At 39.4% G+C, this 24,655-nt stretch overlaps 1 protein-coding gene across 4 annotated transcripts; it reads right to left on the bottom strand.

Moving 5' to 3' along the window:
• Positions 1-3,518: 3,518 nt before the first annotated feature.
• IL18 (interleukin 18) lies at positions 3,519-24,643 on the bottom strand. Of its 4 annotated transcripts, none has more exons than XM_001146844.8 (6): positions 24,149-24,437; positions 15,180-15,266; positions 13,818-13,829; positions 10,301-10,435; positions 8,839-8,972; positions 3,519-4,085 (listed from the first exon to the last, which is right to left on the bottom strand). In XM_001146844.8, the coding sequence occupies exons 2-6, from the start codon at positions 15,256-15,258 to the stop codon at positions 3,864-3,866; spliced, it is 582 nt and encodes a 193-aa protein (XP_001146844.1). In that variant the 5' UTR covers positions 15,259-15,266; positions 24,149-24,437; the 3' UTR covers positions 3,519-3,863. The 4 variants fall into 4 exon arrangements, with proteins under 4 accessions (XP_001146844.1, XP_003952084.1, XP_054517612.1 ...); XM_003952035.6 differs by having other exon boundaries at positions 15,180-15,287; positions 24,149-24,352; XM_054661637.2 differs by lacking the exon at positions 13,818-13,829 and having other exon boundaries at positions 24,149-24,643.
• Positions 24,644-24,655: the final 12 nt, after the last annotated feature.

Here is a 24,655-nt window from a genome sequence, read left to right on the forward strand (position 1 = left end):
TGGATTTGTGTGTGTGTGTGTGTGTGCAACAAAATCAAAGGTGTAAAATTTGGAAAACAAACATGCAAAACAAAGCAGGCTTTTATGTCCTGACATTTTCTTTCAGTTATAAAGCCCATGTGTTGAAAGATAGGGCAAAAGCAACATACGGCTACGAGCCAGAAAGACAGGAGGCAATGATGCTTTTATTCCTTTAGGGTGGGAAATGAGTTTACACAGTGCAAGAAGAGAAATGACATAAATCAGGGTGGGGTTAGTTCTTGTAGGGAGGAAAGGCCTCTTTTCTCTCCTGCACGTGATGTGTAGTGTGTGAGGTCTGGTGGGGGTGAGTGGTGGGTGTATGGAGAAGTGTAGGAAGGGAAATAATACTTCTTAGCTATGGTGTTCCAGTACCAGATACCACTGGGAGCTTTATCTCATTTAATCTGTACAACCATCTTATGAGGTAGGTATTTCTTATCATTCCCATTTACATGTAAGAAAACCAAGCCTCAGAGAGATTGTGTCCAAAGTACACTTTGTACTTGGTTTTGGGACAAGCCTTGGGTTATGGAACAAGATATAAAACAAGGTTGTGTGTCTGCAAAACCCATTCTCCTCATTTCATCATTTCACACTGCATCTTTAAATGTCCACATCATATTATAAGAAGTCAACATATAAAGAAGCGAGACCAAAGAAGCTGAGAAAATGAATGGGGTTGGGTGCAGTGGCTCACACCTATAATCCCAGCACTTTGGGAGGCCGAGGTGGGAGGATTACTTGAGCCCAGGAGTTTAAAACCAGCCTGGGCAACATAGTGGAACATTGTCTCTACAAAAAATAAAAAAATCAGCAGGGCATTACCTTGCACACCTGTAGTCCCAGCTACTCGAGAGACTGAGGTGGGAGAATCCCTTAAGTCCACAGGTTTGAGGCTACAGTGAACCATGATCATGCCACTGCAGTCCAGTCTGAGTGACAAGAGTGAGACCCTGTCTCAAAAATAGAAAAGAAAGAAAGAGAGAGAGAGAAAGAAAGAGTGAGAAAAAGAAAGAAAGAAAGAAAGAAAGAAAGAAAGAAAGAAAGAAAAGGGCATGACTCAATCCTTTAGTTTCCTTCTTTAAAAAATTTTTTAATGTAAATTTTTTTATTTTAGAGACAGGGTCTTGCTATGTCACCCAGGGTAGAGCACAGTGGCACAACCATGGCTCACTGCAGTTCGACCTCCTGGGCTCAAGTGATCCTCCCACCCCAGCCTCCTGAGTAGCTGGGACTATATGACGTGTGCCACCATATTCAGCTTCAGATTTAATTTTCTAAGACCCAAATTGGCAAAGACTGATGTCAGATTCTAGCCAATAAAAAAAAAGTGATCAAACTAAGTAATTAAGAGGGAAAGGACATAAAACAGTCTGTTTATCTGATGCTTGTTCTGTATTTTTTTACAGAAGTACTCTCCCTGTCTGTTAGGATCTTAAGATTGGCTCTAACCCCCATCTGAGGAAAGTTCAGTGTTGTTCTCAAAGTTTCTTCAGATTCTCGAGACTCTGGGAAAACTTTGGTTCTATGGCTTGCTGCCTCCAACAAGGATCATCTTGATATTCAAAGCATGCTCCTCTTTAATTCACACTAATTCAGACTTGAAATTCATCTATTCCCCCTAATTTCCACAAAAAATCAGCCACACATAGTGTTACATATTTAGCAGACTTTATTAAAGGTTTATGGAGATGGGGGTCATCACATTAGAGTAATGCAAATAGTTCTAAATTGTGTACTGATTTTCATCAATTCCAAGACAGTGACTTTTCACATCTTATTATCTCTGAAATAAGAATATGCCTTACAGTTGAAGGCATGTCGTAGTTTAGTTGGCAGTGTCTTTTCTTTTTTCATGGTACATAAAATAATGGTGCATCTTACAATCAATGGCATCTTAGATTTGATGAAAAAGGGTACTTGGAAGTAAGTGTAGTGGATGGTTCCATGCCAGCTCATACTAATAATATTGCCTCAAATGTGCAGTGAGTTTGTTCATTTTCTTTCTTTCTTTCTTTCTTTTTTTCTTTCTTTCCTTTCCTTTCTTTCTTTTCTTTCCTTCCTTTCTTTCTCTCTCTTTCTCTTCCTTCCTTTCTCTTTCTTTTCTTTCTTTCTCTTTCTTTCTTTCTTTCTTTCTTTCTTTCTTTCTTTCTTTCTTTCTTTCTCTCTCTGTCTCTCTCTTTCTCTCTCTCTCTTTCTTTCTTCTTCTTTTTTTTTATTGACAGTGTCTCGTTTCGTTGCCCAGGCTGGAGTGCAGTGGCATGACCTCGGCTCACTGCAGCCTCCACATCCCAAACTCAAGCAATTCTCCTGCCTCAGCCTCCCGGGTAGCTGGGCTTACAGGCATGCACCACCTTTTTGTGCCAGCTAATTTTTGTATTTTTAGTAGAGACAGTGTTTCACCATGTTGGCCAGGCTGATCTCAAACTCCTGACCTTGTTCGTGATCCACCTGCCTTGGCCTCCCAAAGTGTGAAGATTGCAGGCGTGGGCCACCATGCCTGGCCTGAGTCTGTTCACTTTCCACTGAAGGTAAATCTGCCTGGGTGAGCACAGCTTGGAAGTGTGGGGGTTAACACACCCACGGGCAACCTTTAACGACTGGGTGTCAGGAACTAGTAGGTAAATGCCATGCCGTATCTCTCTTCCTGAATTTAGGTGGGCCATTGGGAAGCATTCTGCAGGCTCCTCAGGAGGGGCTGGACAAATCAGGTGCACAGTGACAACCTTGATGCCCCACCTTCTACTGATGTTTGCACCGTCGCTCTCTTACTCTCCACCTTTTCTCACTCCTGCTCGCTGGATCGCCTCTCAAATAAATTACGTACACACCTGCACACAAGTCCTTGTTTCAGGCTCTGGTTTTTAAAAAAATTTTTTTTTATTTTTAATACTTAAGTTAGGACTTTCTTTGTGCCCTCCCTCTCAGAGCACCCCCTTCTTGCTTAGGCAGAACCATTCAGCTCTTTCCATCCTTGACACCCAGTCTGAGCTCAGCTTTCCCCTTTGCCTGTCCAAAATTGCCTCCATTTGCCTGTTCATATTTCAACTGAAGCTTTGCAGGGATGGTTGTAAAGGTATACTAGATTCTGTCTGGGGGAAGGGATAGAGAGTGTTGTTATTTTTCAACCTACATTCCTATGGAAATAAAAATTATAAAGTTATATGCCAAAATGTCAAAAATGCTTATCTGAAGATGGAAGGGTGGATGGTTTACATTTTCTTCTTTCTGTTTCTTTGTATTTCCTAAAATTTCTTAACAGATATGCCAATTAATATGCCAATTAACAATGTAGAATGTTTTCAAACTATGAATTTTTTAAACATTATTTTATTTTATTTTATTTTATTCACTTAAATAAGGGAAAGTCTGTTTGCTTTTGTGAAAGTTCATTCATTTCTTAATGATGTTTTTCAAGACTAGTATTTATTTTATTTCACCATTACAATTATAGACTAATAATCTCATAATCTTTCTAAACATAAAAATTCAGAGAGTTCACATTATGAATTTTTTATTTGTTTATTTATTTATTTTATTTTTTGGGATGGAGTTTTGCTGTTGTTGCCCAGGCTGGAGCGCAATGGTGAAATCTCGGCTCACCACAACCTCCACCTCCAGAGTTCAAGTGATTCTCCTGCCTCAGCCTCTTGAGTAGCTGGGATTGAGGGCATGGGTCACCACACCCAGCTAATTTTTTGTATTTTTAGTAGAGATGAGGTTTCACCATGTTGGTCAGGCTGGTCTTGAACACCTGACCTCTGGTGATCCGCCCACCTCAGCCTCCCAAAGGGCTGGGATTACAGGCGTGAGCCACCGCGCCCGGCATGAAATTTTAATAGCTAGTCTTCATTTTGAACAGTGAACATTATAGATCTATCCCCCAATTCATCCTCTTTTTTCAAAATGAGTTTAAAAAGGTCTCTCTCTTTTTCACAAGCTAGAAAGTATCCTTCATATGATGAAGATTCAAATTGCATCTTATTATCATGTCCTGGGACACTTCTCTGAAAGAATATGATGTCACTTTTTGTATCCTTGATGTTATCAGGAGGATTCATTTCCTATAGAGAAAAAAATATTACCTAATTATTTCAGGACATGGACAATTTGAATATATGAAGTTTGTTTTGAAGTATATTACCAAACAGAACAAAAGTAGTTTTGCTTCTCAAGAGTTACATAAAAAAAATCTCTGAACAGCAGTACTGACCTCCTCTCCTTCTTAACTCCGAATCTCCTATTCTCCCTGTCATGGGATGCATATTCAGTTCCAGGCCTCTAGTTTTCCCCTATACATCAAACAGCTTACTTCTCTCCTCTCCCATTGAGTGGTGTCCACATTTGCTCAAGATTAAGTAGAGTTCCAGCAAAGACCACAAGCTTTTTGGGCTAATGTCAATTTCTGTCCTCTATAATAACCATTCACGGCTAAAGACGATGATGACCTCCTCCCACAAACTTAGGCTAGTTCTAGTTTCTTTTTCTTTTTGCTTTGAGACAGGGTCTCGCTCTGTTGCCCAGCCAGAAGTGCAGTGGTGAAATCATAGCTCACTGCAGCCTTGAACTCCTGGGCTCAAGCAATCCCCCTGCCTCAGCCTCCTGAGTAGCTGGGACTGTAAGTATACACCACCACATTTGGCTAATTTTTAAAATTTATTTTTGTAGAGAAGGGGTCAGGGGGTATCTCACTTTGTTGCCTAGGCTGGTCCTGAACTCCTGGCCTCAAGTGACCCTCCCACTTCGGCCTCCCAAAGTGCTGGGATTCCAGGTGTGAGCCACCATGCCTGGCCTGGCCAGTTCTCGTTTCTGAGCCAACTGTGAGAGAGACAGAAAGTGCCAGGAATCTTAGCTTACTCTTTCAGTGGAGCCTGAAATTAAAACTTACAGTGAATAGACCCAATAATTGTTGTAGGGCTAGGCCCTGGGTTCCTGTATAAGCCTGCTGTATTGGCTCAGTTGGCAGTCCTTGACTCTGTCTTCCTGCCAAGCACTCCAGTTCCATAGTAGTCTTGAATTTCTGTCCTGAATATGGTCTCCTTGGCTGGGCCCTGCCTTAGAAGGCCAAATGCAGATTCTTGTATGTTTCAGTCACAGAATAGGGTCTTGTGAGAAATGGTTAGATTACTTGAAACTATAATCTTGCAGGTTATCCAACTGGTAGTGCTGCCTGCACTTTTCATGTTAGTGCAGCATGTCTATTTTGCAGGATGGATCAGAACATGTGGGCACCACCTAAGGTTCTTCCATGTTAATCCTGGAACCAGTAGATGTTTTGGACTTAATTTTGGCCTCATGGCAGCACAGATTCCCATGATCCTAAGCACTGATAGAGAAACCTCCAAAATTAAAATAGCATTTCTTCATCCTCCAAAGATGCCTGAAAGACTCTGGATGGCAGAGGTCACGGGGTTACCTCCAACTTCTCAATCAGTTGTGGAATCAATAGTCATAACTCTTGACCTTTGTTCTTTATCAACAAGTGTGGGTCCTAAGTTGATGAAAGTATAAACTAGTTCCCCTATTGGCACCCACTTCTGCAGCTGTCTACAATATACAATTTAGGAAGAGACCCTAAGCTGTGGGCATCAATTTGGAACTAATATGAAATCTAATGTATAAATGAGAAATAATCCATAGCCAAAACTTCAAAAGCTCTAGTAACATTACAGGGGAAGATGAACCAGTATAGAAAGTTACAGTTGAGCCGGGTGCGATGGCTCACGCCTGTAATCCCAGCACTTTGGGAGGCTGAGGCGGGCGGATCACAAGTTCAGGAGATCGAGACCATCCTGGCTAACACGGTGAAACCCCATCTCTACTAAAAATACAAAAAATTAGCTGGGCGTGGTGGCAGGCGCCTATAGTCCCAGCTGCTTTGGAGGGTGAGGCAGGAGAATGGCGTGAACCCGGGAGGCAGAGCTTGCAGTGAGCTGAGATCGTGCCACTGCACTCTAGCCTGGGCGATAGAGCGAGACTCCGTCTCAAAAAAAAAGAAAAAAAGAAAGTTACAGTTGAAAGCGAGAGTGTGGATAGGTAGAACAGGCAATCTCTTTAATCACACTTATTGCACATTTCAGAATAGAGGTAAGGACATCTTTGGGCAGTAGCTTTCCTAGTTTTGATGTTGACCACTCCCAGCCATCATAGGGAAGGTACATAGCAAATGGATGTGAAAGCAATCCCAATGACCTTGGAGAACCCCCAACTTGGAAAGCCCTACCTGGTGAAACTTGAGTGCTCCAAGGGGAAAGAGATTTCTTTCTTTCTTTTTTTTTTTTTACATCAGAAGGGGTTGAATCTGAATCCAGGGAAAGTTGATATTGACCTAACATCTCCCAAGTTCACTGGAAAGTCTGAGGGAACCCTGGCCAAGCCTGGATATAGATACATATATACATGTATATGTATATATATGAAACAGACACTGACAGTAACCTCTCAAAGCAAATCCCTCTTAGTGTTGTCAAGGTTCTTGACCAAAGAACTTTATAGGACTTTATAGCTAGTAATCAACAGTGAAAGGTGAGCACATAAGGGTAGCCTGTTGTATCTTTTTCTTTTTTTGAGAGGAAGTCTCATTCTGTCGCCCAGGCTGGAGTGCAGTGGTGCGATCTCAGCTCACTGCAGCCTACACCTCCTGGTTTCAAGCGATTCTTCTGCCTCAGGCTCGCGAGTAGCTGGGATTACAGGTGCGTGCCACCATGCCTGGCTAATTTTTGTATTTTTTTTAGTAGAGACAGAGTATCGCCATGCTGGCCAGGCTGGTCTTGAACTCCTGATCTCAAGTGAGACACTCGCCTTGCCCTCCCAAAGTGCTGGGATTATAGGCATGAGCCACTGTGCCTGGCCTGTTGTATCTTATTATCTAGAACCTAGGCCACTTTTATAACCACTGCTAAGATCCTTATTAGTGGCAGGAAAAGGGATTAAAGACAAGGGCTAAAACTGGTCCTAGTCCACCCCTCACTCTCTCCCCACCTCCAACTAATATTTATTGAGTTCCTTCCAGAAGCAGATTTGCTATGATGCTGATGAAGCTTAAATGTCAGATTCCCTCATTTGCACAGATCTCTTCCAGCCACCCCCTGCCCTTTTTAAAATTTGAATTAAATTATTAAGCTTATGCCTTTGGTAATTTTACTTTTTTTTTTTTTTTTTTGAGACCGAGTTTCGCTCTTGTTGCCCAGGCTGGAGTGCAATGGCACGATCTAGGCTCATCGCAACCTCTGCCTCCCGGGTTCAAAAGATTCTCCTGCCTCAGCCTCCCGAGTAGCTGGGATTACAGGCATATGCCACCACGCCCAGCTAATTTTGTATTTTTAGTAGAGATGGGGTTTCTCCATGTTGGTCAGGCTGGTCTTGAACTCCTGACTTCAGGTGATCCGCCCCCCTCGGCCTCCCAAAGTGCTGGGATTACAGGTGTGAGCCACCACGCCCAGCCACATTCTTTTTCTTTAAAAGGGCCATCAAAATTGAATAAACTTCAGGCTCCCCCAAATATGGATTTGCCCAGTTCCTACTAAGTGCCAAGCATTATTTCCATCTTCTTAACATTTTCACCAGTCTCCCTCAACAAGAATCCACTTGTAGGTTCAGACTTATCCCAGTTTCTGAATCTGCCTCTGCAGCTGAGTTTTCCTCTATCCCACATAGCTTGAGCTTGGCCATCTCCTTCCCTTCTAATTATGTTGTTCAGTAACAGCATGCTTAACCCTTTCCACCCTACCCTTCCATCCCAGGCCTCTTATGCTATTTTGATAACTAAGCTGCCTGTCAGGTCTAGAATGGGGACTCCAAATTGTCACCTGAAGGGGTGGCACTCTGGTTGGAGAGAGATAGCTGAGGGATTTGTCTGGGGGCTGTATCTGTTGCATATGCACTGTTCTTACTTGGATTATATTTTAGAGTGGCTTTTTTCTCCCTACCAAGTTGCCCCTTGGTACCTTCACTAAGGTCATATCCTAACTGTCTTTCAGTGGGGACTAGGTGGGCATGAAAGCGGTTATTTATTGGCAAATCTCCACTCAAAAACAGTCTTCATGACATGGAATTCTCCTCTGAAGCATTGCCAATTTGTAAGCATCCCTGGCTACTCTTACTGACTCAGTCTGTAGCTATAGTTAATTGTAGTTTATCTAACAATAATGGAGGAAATAGAGAAAAATAATAGAGAATAATAATGGAGAATAATAGAGAAAAAGTAGAGGCCAGAAATACTTTATACCTGGCTTGAAGATAATTATAGCATTACTTTTACAGCTGATCTCATAACTTTTATTCAATTAGATTAACATTAAAAATAACATACATCAACTGGAAGCTGAAGCTTGTGTCTAAGACTTAGGCTAAGGATCAGCAACAAAACAACTAGGGATTAAAATATTATCATAATTTACAAAGGTGTAGAAATATAGAAGGATAATTAGCTTCATTCTTCATAGCAGAACTCATTCTGGAAAGTCACATGTTATTCTTAAATGTATAACTCACATATGTATTCTACATTATTATTTGTATAAAGACTGATTGTTCAGGAGATGCAGGTCATAAAACAAGTGTTGTATCTCCTCTTCCCTGTGACAGGCTCAGAAAAACCATCATTATCACAATAGGTAAAGAGTTTGATAATTTTTAGTAAGTATTCATTTTAATGGCTCTCTGCTTCTTGTTATTTCTGTTCTAGACAAAAGGTTGGTCTGAGGATATTTGAGTTTTCTAATTACATTACTTATATTAACATTAGAAATAATGTTATATTTCTAATTATATTAATTATATTAACATGATTGAAAACAAAGTAAGGCTCAGTCTTACCTTAAAGGAAATAATTTTGTTCTCACAGGAGAGAGTTGAAATTTTCTCACACTTCACAGAGATAGTTACAGCCATACCTCTAGGCTGGCTATCTTTATACATACTTATAATAAATATGGTCCGGGGTGCATTATCTGAAATAAATATAATAAATGAGAACTCTAGTTAGAAGAATTCTTGCACAGGAACATTTGCGGAAATTTAACCAAAGGATAGTCCTTATACACCTGTTCCCACTTTGAGACTTGGCCAGTCTGCAGGAGACTATGTACAGCTGGTCAGACATTTTTAAAAACACAGTTCAGGCCTGGCACAGTGGCTCATGCCTGTAATCCCAGCATTTAAAAGTTAAAAACAACCTTTTATAATCCATATCATTAAAATACTCATAAAAGTTGCAGCATGTGTGTTGTAACACATATTAAACTGTGGGGTTGTTTGTTTGTTTGGGAGGCTGAGGCAGGCAGATCACTTGAGGTCAGGGGTTTGAGACCAGCCTGGCCAACATGGTGAAACCCCAGCTCTACTAAAAATACAAAAATTAGCCGGGTGTAAGTGGTGCATGCCTGTAATCCCACCTACTCGGGAGACTGAGGCATGAGAATCGCTTGAACGTGGGAGGTGGAGGTTGTAGTGAGCCGAGATCACACCACTGCACTGCACTGCACTTCAGCCTGGGCGACAGAGTGAAACTGCATCTCAAACAAACAAACAACCCCACAGTTTAATGTGTATTACAACACACACGCTGCAACTTTTCTGAGTATTTTAAAGATATGAATTCTAAAAGATTGTTTTTAACTTTAAAATGCTAAATAAAATATTTAAAATATATGTTAAGGTAAGTATTCAGTATTTTTAAAGAATGCACATTCACTGCTTCAACTCAGCCTAACTTTGATATTTGGAATTCATATTTTGGAAGGCACAGTAGACTTGATCATTTTCTTTTCTTAAGTTTTTTTTTTTTTTTAATTTTAGAGACAAGGTCTGTATATCACCCAGGCTGGAGTGCAGTAGCTATTCACAGGTACGATCACAGTGTACTACAGCCTCAAAGTCCTGGCCTCAAGCAATCCTCCTGCTTGAGCCTCCCAAGTAGCTAGGATTACAGATAGATGCCACCACACCTGGTAAACTATCAGCATTTTCAGCTGTAACAAGCAGGGATTAAGCATCCAACTATAGAGGTTTTAAACAGTTAATGCAATCACAATAAAGGGATTGGTGATTCAAAGGCAGGCTCAGAGAGGCATGACCCCTAGCAATGTCTTATTGTATCCAATTTTTTACCCCAACTAAAAAACGTGGATGCCTTATAAAGTTTCCTGTAAGTGAAATTATTGTCACTCCTGTGACTTTTCATCTGAGGATTGGGACTAGCACGGAACAATGTAAGCAGTAAAACAGAATGGGAAGAAGTAGCTAGTTATTTCTATGTTTGCGAATTAAAAAAAAATACCTCTACAGTCAGAATCAGTCATATCTTCAAATAGAGGCCGATTTCCTTGGTCAATGAAGAGAACTTGGTCATTCAAATTTCTTATGACTGATAATTTAGATTCGAGCTTGCCAAAGTAATCTGATTCCAGGTTTTCTACAATAAACATTAAATCTCATTTAAAAATACATAGTTTCTTTGTTAATTGACAAATAAGTATGCTGTATATTTTAGTTTTCTAAAACTATTAATGACAATCTTCTGTTCCAGAAGTAGCTACAATAAAGTTGCCTATTGTTTTTTAACCTACTCTCAAAGGCACACTCAATTTCTTGTTACCATTCAGAGCTACTCTGCCTCTGAAGTGTTAACTTCAAATAGCCTACTTTCTGACCGGTCTCTTACCCTTCTAGTTTTCTTACACTTTTACTCCAACTCTATGTGTTCTTAAATTTCACAACATCTTCCAGTCTCCTGACTCTTGTATTTCCTATCTAACCTCTTGCTGTCTTCCCTTCCTTCCCTGTGCAGCTGGATCTCAGAGTTCATTTTGTCTACCATTTTGCCAGGATATTAAATCCCTAACTTATTTGTCTTTCTGCTACAAAACTCCAAACTTGGCTGCTGAGGGCTGCTGGTGAACAATGGCACAAGCGTTCAAATCGGTGCCATTACAAGCATATCAATTGTCAATACTTCTTTTGTTTTCCAGTTCAGCACTCTCTTCCATAGCTGATAGCCGCAATTTCAAATTTTCTTTGCTCTCTTCAGGACCTCTACACCATCATCTCTGTTTTCATTTTCAGCAAATGATTTCCTGCTACTCCACGTACAAATTTAACTCTGGCAGCACCAGTTATTTCCTCTCTCCCTTTTGTCCCAAGGGGAAATGAGAAAGTGCCATTTCTGGTATCTAGGGCTGATCCCATTTGTGCTCGGCATGTACCCTCTACTGAAGCTTTAATTTGCCAATCATCCTTTCTCTTCTAACAACCCAGCAATTCTACCTCCTGGGTTTTATCCTGAAGAAAAAATCAGACAAATGTGTGAACATTTTTGTACAGGAATGCTTATGGGAACATTGTTAATAACAACAACAAACTGGAAACAAACATTCACCAATTAAGAATTGATTAAATAAAAAGGGCAAAGATATGCCCTTATTGTGAAATATCATGAACTTAATATAACTGCAATTACTCGTTGCCATGGAGATATGTCCATATATATCACTAACTAGAAAAAGCAGCTTAGGTATAGTACAATCCCTTTTAATAAAAATATAAGCATTTCTGTGTCTGTATATATACATGGAAAGGAGTGTAGAAATATTGTATCAAAATGGTAGCTATCATTATTTCTGGGTGGTTTTTATATTTTTATCTTTCATATTATCTTTTTTCATTGCCTCAATTAGTTACAATGAACACATTATTTTCACAATCAAAAAAGCACAAAGCTCTTTATTTTGAGATTTAAAACTGCTCCATCAACCTAATCTCACTTTGCAGCTAGTCTTGTTTCTCTCCTCCTTTTAACAGCCAAGCTTTTAGCAAGAATTGTCTGTATCATTTCTTCACTTTCCATTCACTGTTTCACTCATTGCAATCTGCCTCTGCCTCCATTTCACCATCAAGCTGCTTTCACTGAGATCACCAAACTCCTTGTTGCTAAATCTAAAAGCTGTGTTCTGGCCCTTGATTCTCAAGGCTGCAAAATTCAACACAACACCTATCCCCTCAATCTTGAAATGCTCTCCTGGGAGTCGGTGGAATTCTCTTGGTTTTTCTTCTTCCCTTTTGGTTAGTCTGCTCTCTGTTCTTTATTAGCTTCTTTCTACTGCATCCTTTAAATGTAGGTATTCCCCCCAGTTCAGTACTTGGCTTTTCCTCTCTCACTTTACACATTTCCTCTGATTTGTCTTTTTATCTCTATAGATTCAAATGCCATTTCTATGCATAAGCCTTCAATATCTCTATCTCCAGCCCAAATCTTTGTCCTGAACTCAGAACCACATGTAGAAGAGTTTTTGGACATCTCCACTAGGATGTTCCACAGACATCTCAGATCCAAAACGAAATGCGTCATCCATCCTCCTCTTTGTATACACCAAAACCTGCTCTTCCTCCTGTGTTTCCTATTTCACTGAATGGTACAAATTGCCTAAGTGAAAAATGTAGGCATCATCTTTTCTACTTTCTTCTCCTTTCCAAATCCAACCCTAAATCATGTCCTGTTGATTCTCTCAAGTGTTTCTAAAATCCATTCACAGCTCCTCATCAGCACTCCCCTATGTCTACCTTAATTCATGACACCATCATTTCTTGTAAGAACTAAAATAATAGCCTCTCAACCCTTAATTTTGTCCTCCTCACCCCACACCATCAATTCTTTATACCAAAGCCAGAATGATATTTTAAAAATATATTATTTCTGAATTTTAAAGAGTCATATGGCTACCTGGAATAAAGATTATATTTTCCAGATTTCCTTGCACTTGGTGTGGCCATGTGATTAAATTCTAGTCAATGGAATATGAGGGGGATTGATGTGTTTAACTTCCAATTAGAGTCTTTGAAAGGAATGAGCCTGACTTCTCTTGACCCTTTCTTGATAACTGGGATATGAACCCAGAAAGTATGATGATTTTCAACTATGTGAGTGAGATCAACAACTAGGGGATGATGGGTACAAGACTGAAGAAAGTTGGGGGTCCCAATATCATCAGGTTGCTTCCAGCCATACTACTTCTGAGCTGCCTACTTAGACTTTCTTTGAGAGAAAAATTCTCTATCTTATTCGGCTACTGTATCTTTGGATGTCTTTGTTACAACAAACTAATCTTTACCCTAGCTAATACATATTGTGCTTAATTAACCCTATTATCTCCAAGATAAAGTCCAAATTTCACATCTTGGGGTGAGAGAACGTCTTGCTCTACACCCTGTTTATCACTCTAGCTTCTCTCACCAGTCTCCTACTCCTACTCTACTTCCATTCTGAATTACCCTGAATTCATCATAAATGCCATGGTTTCTTTCAGCTCTTGGCCTTTGAATGTGGTCTTCTTGCCCCACCCATTCCTATCTCCTCTACTTCCAGAATTTTCTGCCCCACCCCACCACCAACCCGGGAACCTTCCAGGCTTCTTCCCAAAGCATTTCTGAGAGGAGGTGTTACTGATTTTGGACAATTCTAATGCTTCAATCCCTTTTTCCTATGCAACGCTCCCCCCACAACAGAATCCATGACTTCATGCTAATCTTAGGACCTATGAAACAGGCAAAGTCTATTTTGTAGATTCTAAGAGCTGGAGAATTTTTTAAGGCATAGAGAAGCATCTTTTGCTAGAGGTTCTTCTTTGTATCTCTTATGATCATCTTCATTCCAAAGCTGTGCTACTGAGTCCACATTTCTTTGAAGGCTGATTGGTAGCATGAGAACCATTTTTTTTTTTCCTCAGCTGACAATGGTGAGATAGATGTGTCTCAAGCAGATACTTAGTTTGCAAAGAAAAATAAATTCATTTCTACTTTACCATCATCTTCAGCTAAGAGGGGGAAAAAAAGAGAAACAGAATATGTAAAATTTTGTATTTCGACTCAGAATTTAATCTCATTCTAGCTTTTACTTTTGCTACTCCTCTTTCTCGAACTCCTATTTTTATGGTTTAAGGGTCTGTCTTGGCTTTCATCAGAATATTATATAATCATCCAAAAGGCCCATAAAATGAAGCTTATCAGACTTAGTGTGTTCTCAGGTAATTTAGACATAAAACTTAAACCTAGGCTTTAAAAATTTCAATATGTAACTAAAAATAAATTTTATAAAATTAGAGATTTTACTTTTAAATTTATTGCTTAAACGGAAAGTCACCTAAGAAAAGTCACCTAATAATTTTTTATGAAGGTTTTTTTTGTGTGTGTGTGTGTCAGGGTCTACTGTCATGCAGGCTGGAGTGTAGGGGTGGGATCATAGCTCACTGCAGGCTCAAATTCCTAGGCTCAAGTGATCCTCCTGCTTCAGCCTCCAAAGAAGGTAGGAGGTGTCCACAGGATATTTTTCAGTTTTTTGTAGAGATGGGGTCTCACTTTGTTGCTCAGTCTTTTAAATGAAGGTTTCAAATGAAGGCAAACTTTCAAATGAAGCCAAATTGTTCACCGAAGATTAATCATAAGAATCAATTTTTAGGCCATGTGTGGTGGTTCATGCCTGTAATCCCAGCACTTTGGGAGGCCGAGGCAGGAGGATCATCTGAGATCAGGAGTTCAAGACCAGCCTGGACAACATGGCAAAACCCTGTCTCTAGTAAAAATACAAAAAATTAGCCAGGCATGGTGGGATGCACCTGTAGTCCCAGCTACTCAGAAGGCTGAGGCAGGAGAATTGCTTGAACCCAGGAGGTGGAGGTTGCAGTGAGCAGAGATTGTGCCACTGCACTCCAGCCTGGGCAACAGAAAAAAAAAAAAGAATCAATTTTTACTTGTCAAACATATTTACATAAAATGGTGTAATTCACAGAACTCTAAATTTAGAGAATCTCTTACATAATTTGCCAATTTGCTTTGGGAAATTGTATTTCCTGAATGCACCCAGTTTTGTACTGGGATTTTTCCCATGGAAATCCAATGAAAACTGGGATTTTCATGATGTGCACTTACTGCCAACTGGAGAGTGAGCTACTGCTGATTAAAGTGCCAGGACACGTGGTGTGACAAGGTGCTGAGACCTTGGACATGTTATGGTTAATTTCTAGAGGTCCACTATTTTTTTAAGAGCCATTAATATTACAGTGAAATTTGGTGACAAAAAGAGTCACTTAATAGTTCACCTCACAACATCTTTTCTAATTGAATAGATTTATCTGAACCTGGTATTTGTTCTATGGCATTAGCCTTACCTATAAAGTAAAGCGTATTGTCAATAAATTTCATTGCCACAAAGTTGATGCAATTGTCTTCTACTGGTTCAGCAGCCATCTTTATTCCTAATGAAAGCAAAGAGCCATCTGTTAAGAGACAATGATTGTACCTTTTACTACTACTTTATACTACCTTCAAGTTCAGTGGTCAGTTAATCACCTAGTATACTGATGAACAATCTTGACATTCAATAAATGCCAAAAGTTACAGCTTATGAATACCCATGTTTAAGTGTTCTCTTACAAATCATCAGATATTTGGAAGATAGAAAGCATTTTCTCATTAAACAATATTATAAAGGGTAGATAAATGGCCTAGTACTGAACTGAATCATTATTCTAGTATTCCTTGAGAAATATAAATATATTGTCAATATAAATATAGTGTCATCTGAGGATGCCATAAACACATCTAATCGTGCCCTTTAGGAAGGACTGGCTTCATCCTTCTCTTACAACCAGTGGGTTCCTATGGGTGAGAGGCTGAAGGTTTGTGACTTCATTGTCAAAATGCTAAAGGTGAAACAATGATAAAAAAGTGCTTCCATCTGAGGGTACAGGCAGGGTGGAAGAAGGCTGAAGGGCTCTGGCATTTGGTGGCCCTCTTTCTCCCTGAGCTGCAGTGGTTTTTGATCTGGAGTCTCGATTATACTATATTTTTAACACAAGTAATACATAAATACAATCTTGCTGTAAAATCAAGGGATACAGGATTTGAAAAAAATTTAAATCCTTCTATTTGCTTTTCCTTTCTGCCCCTCTTCCAATATGGTGTGCAGGCTTCCAGAATTTTGTTATGGAATAGGAGTTCTCAGTGTGAGAAATCTGTGAACTTGGATGGGGAAAAAAATACACATGTATTTTCACCAACCTCTGAAATTTAGCATTCCTCCCATGATTAGTTGCAGGAAACAAACCACAGTATTATTAGTAGTACGTGTGACTCTGTCATTAATAGAAATACCTATTTTCTGTTGTGCTACAATTATTGCAGAGATCTTGAGACATGGTTTAAACTCATTACTACTTTGAAATTACAGAAGTTTAGTCCTCACAGTAGATCTTATTATTTAATGTGTTGGTAAAAAGGTACATATATACTGCATCAAAATTTGTTTAAAAATTAAATGGTATGCAGGAGAGTATTCATAAATCTGTGCTCAAAATTTTTCTAGCATAATATGAGGCCTAGCATGTATGGTAGAGTAAGCAGGAATTTAAAACTCCGTTTAAAAAAAATTAATCTGAATTAAGCTAACCCCAAAATAGTTGTTAGTTGGTGTTATACAACTAACTTTGTATAATTTTGGCCTCCCAAAGTGCTTGAGATTACAGGCATGAGTCACTGTACCCAGGCCTTATTTGATAGTTTTATCTAGGTTTAGTTCCTTATGCTCATCTAAGTGCGAACAGTTATTAAATTTATCTTATTTAGATAACATTTTTTTTTTTTTGAGATGGAGTCTCACTCTGTCACCCAGGTTGGAGTGCAGTGGCACGATCTCAGCTCACTGCAACATCCACCCCACCCCTCTCACCTGGGTTCAAGCGATTCTCCCATCTTAGCCTGGGACTCCCATCTGGGACCACAGATGCGTGCCACCACACCCAGATAAGTTTTCATATGTTTGGTAGAGACGGGGTTTCACCACGTTGCCCAGGGTGGTCTCAAACTCCTGAGCTCAGATGGTTTGCCTGACTTGGCCTCTCAAAGTTCTGGGATTATAGGTGTCAGCCACCATGCCTGGCCAACACATTTAAATAAAATAAAAACTGATGTAGAAATGAATTTAAATAAACATTTAAATATTATAAAACTTAAATATTTATCAAACATTTAAATATTATAAATATTAAATTTTATAAAATATTTATAATATTTAAATTTACAATTTAGAATTATCACCTAGTTTTTTAAAGGAGGGGATAAGGAAGACTCTTAGAGAAAAATAATATAGCAAAGGATGAAAAGATCACTAAGATAAGTCTAAACATTTTTCACCAAAACCCAAACCAACATTAATATTAAAAATCAGAACAATAATGACTAGGCTGTGAGCTCCACGAGGGCATGTTCTTTATTCACCTTTATGGCTTCATTGCTGAACACGGCCCTATTATCAGCATCAGAAGGTGTTTGTTAATGACTGCATTAACTGAGAAGGCAGACATTTGTTAACCTGAGAGGCACTCTATGTTTTGATTAGTTATCAGTTGGTGAAATAATGATTAGCATGATCTTCTCTACATACTTTAATATTATGTAATACACACATATTTATCAAACTAATTCACCTGAAATGTACCAAGCAGTATGCGCAGGAATTGGATTAAATTACTGGTGTTTACTATTTTGAGTACATAGTTAGTCAATGAGTGAATGGATTTAGAGAAGGACAATATTTGAGCTGATTCACCAGTTAAGGTTTGAGCATTAACTATGCATCAGGAATGTGGCCAGTAGCTGACCAAACCACACATGAATGAGAGTTGGCTCCTACTCTCCAGTGACTCAGAGTCTAGTGGGAGAGAAGAATCTATAAAGAGTTACAAAATAATGTAATAAATGACGTAAGAGCTGAATTTACAAGAGATTCATTCTTTCTGTTTGATGGTGCTGGAGAAGGTTACCACAGAAAGTGATGACTGTGCTACCTTGAAAGAGAAGCAGGCATTTTCAAGGCCAGAGGAAGAGCTTCCGCCAAGAAGAAGCAATGTGAACAAAGGCTAGGCACCGGGGAGACCGAGAAAACATGGGTTGTTTGAGGCCTCAACATTTTTACCATAAATAAGGCAAATGTAGTCACATTTTACAGAAAGAATGCATTTCTAAAGATCTCACATAGTTCAAGGTTACCTTTTCTTTTCTTTTGTTTTTTGGATACAGAGTTTCGCTCTTGTTGCCCAGGCTGGAGTGCAATGGCACAATCTCGGCTCACTGCAACCTCCACTGCCTGGGTTCAAGTGATTCTCTGCCTTAGCCTCCTGAGTAGCTGGGATTACAGTCATGCACCACCACGCCCGGCTAATTTTGTATTTTTAGTAGAGACGGGGTTTCTCCATGGCTGGTCTTGAACTCCTGACCTCAGGTGATCTTCCTGCTTCGGCCTCCCAAAGTGCTGGGATTACAGGGGTAAGCCACTGTGCCCGGCCTAATTTTGTATTCTTTTAGTAGTGAGAGGGGCGGGTTTCTCCATGTTGGTCAGGCTGGTCTCAAACTCCTGACCTCAGGTGATCTGCCTGCCTTGGCCTCCCAAAGGCTGGGACTACAGGCAAGAGCCACTGCGCCCAGCCAAAGTTAACTTTTCTTTGGAAAAAACGTAAAAGTTTGAGAGGAGATATTCTTGGAGTACATAAACCTACAACAACCAAAGCATATTGTTGCTTTCTTTCTTTTTTCAACTTTCTCAGCATTATTACTAGTGTTTTGTAGCCTGCTGTCTCCACACAGCCTATTATGGTGGTACTTTGGCCTTTTTAATATTGTTTTCTTGCATATAAACTTGGTTTCAACATATTTATTTGGAGTTTTTTTTTTTTTTTTTTTTTTTGCACAGCAGTAACAATACATCCCTTAGCACTTGGATAACATTATCATATATAAAATTATTTAAAATTATGTTTAAAAAGCACAATAATAACCTGTATGTCTGAAGAACTTCTGAGTTATTTAAAGTCTAATTTACATAATAATGACATGGAAGCAGATAATTCTACCAAGTATAAGAGACACTTGCATGTGGCAATAGTGTTAACAGTTTATAACTCATTTGACCTGCCAGCTTTGAAATTATGTCATTCTAGATAAACTATTTGGAAGAGTTAACATTATTTCCATTTTGCCCATATAAACTATAATTTTTATATTGTTGCCTAATTCAATTCACATAAAATGCAACTTGCAGTATACTTTGATGAATGCTTGGAAAGAAGAGTCAGACTACAAAGGCCTTGTGTAAGCAGGCTAAAGAGTTTGAACTGTTTTTTCCTGAAAAAAAAAAAATACTGACTTAAATAGGAGAAAGATACGGTCAAATTTGTGTTTTAAAAACTCACTCTAGAAGCAACATAAACAATGGATCTGGTCCGTGCGCAGTGGCTCATGCCTGTAATCCCAGCACTTTGGGAGGCTGAGGTGGGTGGATTGCTTGAGGTCAGGAGTTCGAGACCAGCCTGACCAACATGGTGAAACCCTGTCTCTACTGAAAACACAAAATTAGCTGGGTGTGGTGGCACATACCTGTAGTCCCAGCTACTCTGGTGGGTGAACTGCTTAAACCCAGGAGGCTGTGGTTGCAGTGAAGTGCTCCACTGCACTTCAGCCTGGGCAGCAAAAGCGAAACTCTGTCAACACCGCCACCACCACCAAGAACAAAAGAATGGACCTGATTGAACAAGATTGGACAGAGGTCAGACAACAACTACTGAAGTAATTTTAACAATTAAGAGTTGATGAGGCTATAAATTAAGGTAGTGAATTCAAGAGATACTAAACAGCGGGATTTCTCAGCTGATCTGTTGTGGGTCAAACAGAAGGAGGAACTGAGGATGACTTCGTAGTTTTTGGCTTGGGCAATTTGTTGAGTGGTTACCTCATTCATTAAGAAAAAAGAACGAAAATACAGCTCAAGTGTAAAATAATTAGTTCAGGTTTGTAAATCTGAGATGTGTCACAGAAGTCAAAAGAGAAAGGGTTTCAGGAGGGGCTGCTCGAAATCAGAAACTGTAGAGCTCCTAATTTACATATAAGCTTAAACTTGTTCATTGAATTTGGCAATTAGGAAGTTTTGGGCAACCGTAGAACAGTTTGGGTAAAGTAGAGGCAGCAGATGGTAGGTGGACAAATATCTAGGACAGAATGGGAGGGGAAAAGTAAAGACAGTGACTACAAACTATTCTTTTAGGAAGTCTGGCTACAAAGTAGAGAGTTAGGGTAGTAGTTACTGGTGGCGGGGGGAGAGTTACATACATGTACAAATTTTAATTTGGCTCCAGATACATAGTTCCAATGGTAAGAGATCTAATACATTACTTTTCAAAACATGTCCTAGTTACCTGCCCAAAACTGAAACCTGGGAGTCATTCTTAACTCCTTTGTCTAATCTTTCCCTTGTCTGATAAATACTGTAGATTCTAACTCAGAAATGTCTCCAGAATTTGGTATCTCCTCTCCATCTCCAACAGCACTGTTTTAAATCAAGCCCTCATTACCCCTGGCATCTTCTATTTTAATACTCTTCTACTTGGTTTTCTTGCTTCCAGACTCTCCTCCATTGTTGCCACAGTTATTCTCTCTGCCAGGCCAGAACTTCCCCTTCCCCTGCCTTTTTTTTTTTTTTTTTTTGTCTGCAAACCCTGCCTCATCTTTCATCCCGTAACTCCCAGCTTTAATAGTTCCTCTAGGAAAACTTCTCTGCTCTTTCATTCCTAGCTAATTATTCTCTCCTCAGAGTCCTACCTCCTTCACACCTGTTCATGCTTCTTAAATAGCTCTTACTACCCTGAATTGAGATTACTTTGATTAAAAATAGGTCTGTTCAGCTTTCATCTGAGTTTTAAGACAATGAGTTGTCTTTTTTCCCCTGAATCTTCAACACCTGGAAAGAGCTTACCACACAGTAAGAACTCAATAAATGTTGTATGAATAAAAGTTTGCTATGATAAACCTTGTTGCCATGACAACAGCGTAGAAAGGGATGTGTAGAATATATATATTTTTTCTATCTTAAACTTTCCCTCCACCTGAAAGCCAATGAGAAGGAGGAAGAACAGGAGGGAAGCCTGAAAACAGAATTTTAAAAATAGAATAATTTTTCTAATGTCTTCTCCATTTTTCCCTAGTAGTTTCTTTTTTATTTCAAGTGTTGATTTTGAATTCTTCATTCTTATTTTCTTACAATTCTTCTTGTTAGTTCTCAATACATCTATGACTGATTACAAGTGGTGTGTTCTCATCCCCATTCCTCCTCTCCTCAATTTTCCTCTTCCTTTCTCATCCGTGTTTCTTTGCTTTAACTCTAATCTATGAAAATTATAGTATCCATTGGATGAAAATTATAGTATCCATTGGATAAAAATGCTTTGACTATTTCATCTAAAATTCTCAGACTACTGACTTTTTTTTTTTTTTAAGAGTTATAAACCACCTCAGAAAGATCCTCCCAGGAGTAAGCAGTGACAATTTGTTCTTTAAAACAGACATAAAAATTTAGTTATGCAATACTTTGACAACTAGCCAGAGGCTAGTGAATGGTAGAATTTCATGATGGAAATTAGGACACATGAGTTCCAGTTTTGTCTGGGGCAAGTCACTTAATTTTAAGGGTCTCAGTTCCCTCATTTGGACAAGGAAGTTGGATAGTCAATCTTTAAGGTCTGTTCCAGCTCTACCAACCTGCAATTCTAGACTCTAGTTAAAGCTGTAAGGAGAGAACCATTGATATGTGGCAAACGGCCTAGTAACCACTTCTTCATAATTCTAAGACAGTAAATATTTATGGCATATTTATTATACAACCAGCATTGTTAAGCCACTAAGAGTTTAAAAACATACTATTAGGCTGGGCATGGTGGCTTATGCCTGTAATACCAGCACTTTGGGAGGCCGAGGCGGCTGGATCACTTGAGGTCAGGAGTTCGAGACCAGCCTGGCCAACATGGTGAAACCCTGTTTCTACTAAAAATACAAAAATTAGCCAGGCATGGTGGCATGTGCCTTGTAGTCCCAGCTACTTGGGACACTGAGGCAGAATAACTGATTGAACCCATGAGGCAGAGGTTGCAGTGAGCCGAGTTCGTGCCACTGCACTCCAGCCTGGGTGACACAGCAGGGCTCCATCTCAAACAACAACAACAACAACAAACATACTACTAGATTAAAAGTTAAAATGCCTTGAACTTGAAAAGCAACTATGATTATGTTTATCCTTGCTGTGGAATTCCAATCCTGTTGAATAGGTATGGGATGAAATGAGGGAGCATGCTACATAATTAATTACCTGAGATCAGGTAGGTAGTCATCTTGACAGCAACAAGATCAAAACCTAACTTTTCAGTTCTATAAATCATTTTATCCTTGAACATTCTGCCATCTTATTATGAATGCGTGTATGAGTGTGGAAGAGGTGAGAGTAGCAGAAAACTTAAAAAATAAGTTTTTAAGTTTTTGTTTTTGAGTCTGTAGACTCAAAGCAAAAAAATAAAAATGGAACTGATGTAGTTTAAATGGCCTAGTTTGAAAAGGAGAATTGAGTTGAATCTCAAAGAATGCTTAAAGATTTGAATAGATAGAGAAGGCAATGGACCAGCATTTATGTGATAATCAAAACAATGTTGTGGTGGGGGTGAACTGAATAGAGCAATGTTTTTTTCTTTTCTTTTCTTTTTTTTTTTTTTTTTTTTTGAGACATGGTCTTGCTCTATCACCCAGGCTGGAGTGCAGTGTCACAGCAAACATGGCTCACTGTAGCCTTGACCTCCTGGGCTCAAGTGATCCTCTTGCCTTAGCCTTTTGAGTAGTTGGGACTACAGGCACATACTACCACATCTGGCTAATTTTTGTATGTTTTGGAGAGACAGGGTTTTTGCCATGTTGCCCAGGCTGGTCTTGAACTCCTGAGCTGAAGCAATCCACCTGCCTTGGCCTTCCAAAGTGTTGGGATTACAGGTGTGAGCCACTGCACCCAACCTGTGATTTTTGGATTGTAGTGGAACAGTCCTGCTATGTTGCAGTGAACACAAGGTAAAGTCGGATTAGATTATGGAGGGCTTTGGAAATCAGGTAAAAGAGTAAATTTAATCTCACAGGCAATAGGAAAACATTGCAGATAAAAAGTTATTTTGAAGGAAGTTTGTTTGTTTGTTTGTTTGTTTTTTTGAGAAAGTCTCGCTCTGTTTAGTGGCTGAACTCACCACAGATTTGGCTATCCTGGGCTCAAGCAGTCCTCAGCATCCTGAGTAGTTCTACAGGCATGCACCAACACACCCAGGTAATTTTTTATTTTTTTGTAGAGACTGTGTTGCCCTGGCTGGTCTCAAATTCCTGGGCTCAGGCCTGCCTGAGATTCTAGGCATGAGCTAGTGCACCTGGCCTGAAAGAAGATTTAATAGAACGTAAAGTAGCTGAATATAGGCAAAAAGACGAATTTCAGGTGTCCTAAAATTTAGGGGGTCCTAATTTTTGTTATTCAACTTCAAACAGAGATATTTATTCAGCCCTTTCCTTAATTGTGAAAGAAAATTATCTCGGGGAATGCTATATTATCCAATTGTAGCCCAGTCCAAAGGTGTGGCAGATTTCACAAGATGACTAACCATGGGCAAATTTTTTGTTTGCTTTTAATGTAACTGATTCTGTCTTGAGATTCCATTTAAAGAGAAGCTTATTTATTTTACCACTCTAAAGCAGCAATTCTCAGGGAGATCCTAAAGTGAAAGCTATTTCTAATAATTCTAAGACGTAATTTGTCTTTTTCACTCATTCTCTCATGAGCGTACAACAGAGTTTACCAGAGGCTACATTCTGTGCAATATTGCAATAGTCTGAATGCAAAGCAGATGAGAATCCAGCAGATCTATATGGCTTCTATTAAACCAGTTAAAACACTTGTAAAAATAAAAAAGTGTCACTCTTTATGCTTTTTTTTGTTGTTAAAAAAGTACATAGTTATCTTTAATTAAAAATGTTACTTATGCTAACATGTGATGTGCTTAGTGTAAAGGGAACATGAGAGCAAAAAGTTTGAGAACCTCTCCTCTAAAGTGATACTCTCCCATATCTGATAAAAGAAAAAAATTCTACTCTGACTTTGCTTATATTTCTTATGTTGATACTGACTGCTCATCGTAGTGATGCTAGATGGTTTATATTCCTCTCAATTGCTTTCTAGCTTATTTACCTCTAATTGCCATGGCTGACTTTCCAAATAAAGAGGAATGATATTTCTTACCTGCGACAAATAGTTTGTTGCGAGAGGAAGCGATCTGGAAGGTCTGAGGTCCCTTTCCTCTTCCCGAAGCTGTGTAGACTGCAGCAGGTGGCAGCCGCTTTAGCAGCCAGAGTTGGCAGCCAGGAGGGCAAAATGCACTGGGAGACAATTCCTTGCTGACTGTCCAGGCAGTCGCCAGGGGAGCAAAGGGCTCAGCAAGCTGGTGAGAATGAGGAAGAAGGTGGAGGGAGGAGACTGCTGTCGGCACTCCTTGGGCCCGCCTTCAAACAGGCTCTTTCCTAGGGCAATGGAAGTCGAAATAAAGTGGCAGAGGATACGAGTACTTCTTTTAATGTAATATCACTATTTTCATGAAATCTTTTCTTCCGTAAAAGTTGGGGCTCTGTGCCTTCCAAAACCTGTACCTCTTTCTGAGTATCTCTTTCTGACTTTAAGAAAGCACCTCCTTAGTCCATTAGAAGCATCTTCTTTTGTCATCTGTCTCTCTTCATTTTCAGACTTCCTGGT

Source organism: Pan troglodytes, chromosome 9, assembly GCF_028858775.2.
Source record: "Pan troglodytes isolate AG18354 chromosome 9, NHGRI_mPanTro3-v2.0_pri, whole genome shotgun sequence".
NCBI classification, from domain to species: Eukaryota; Metazoa; Chordata; class Mammalia; order Primates; family Hominidae; genus Pan; species Pan troglodytes.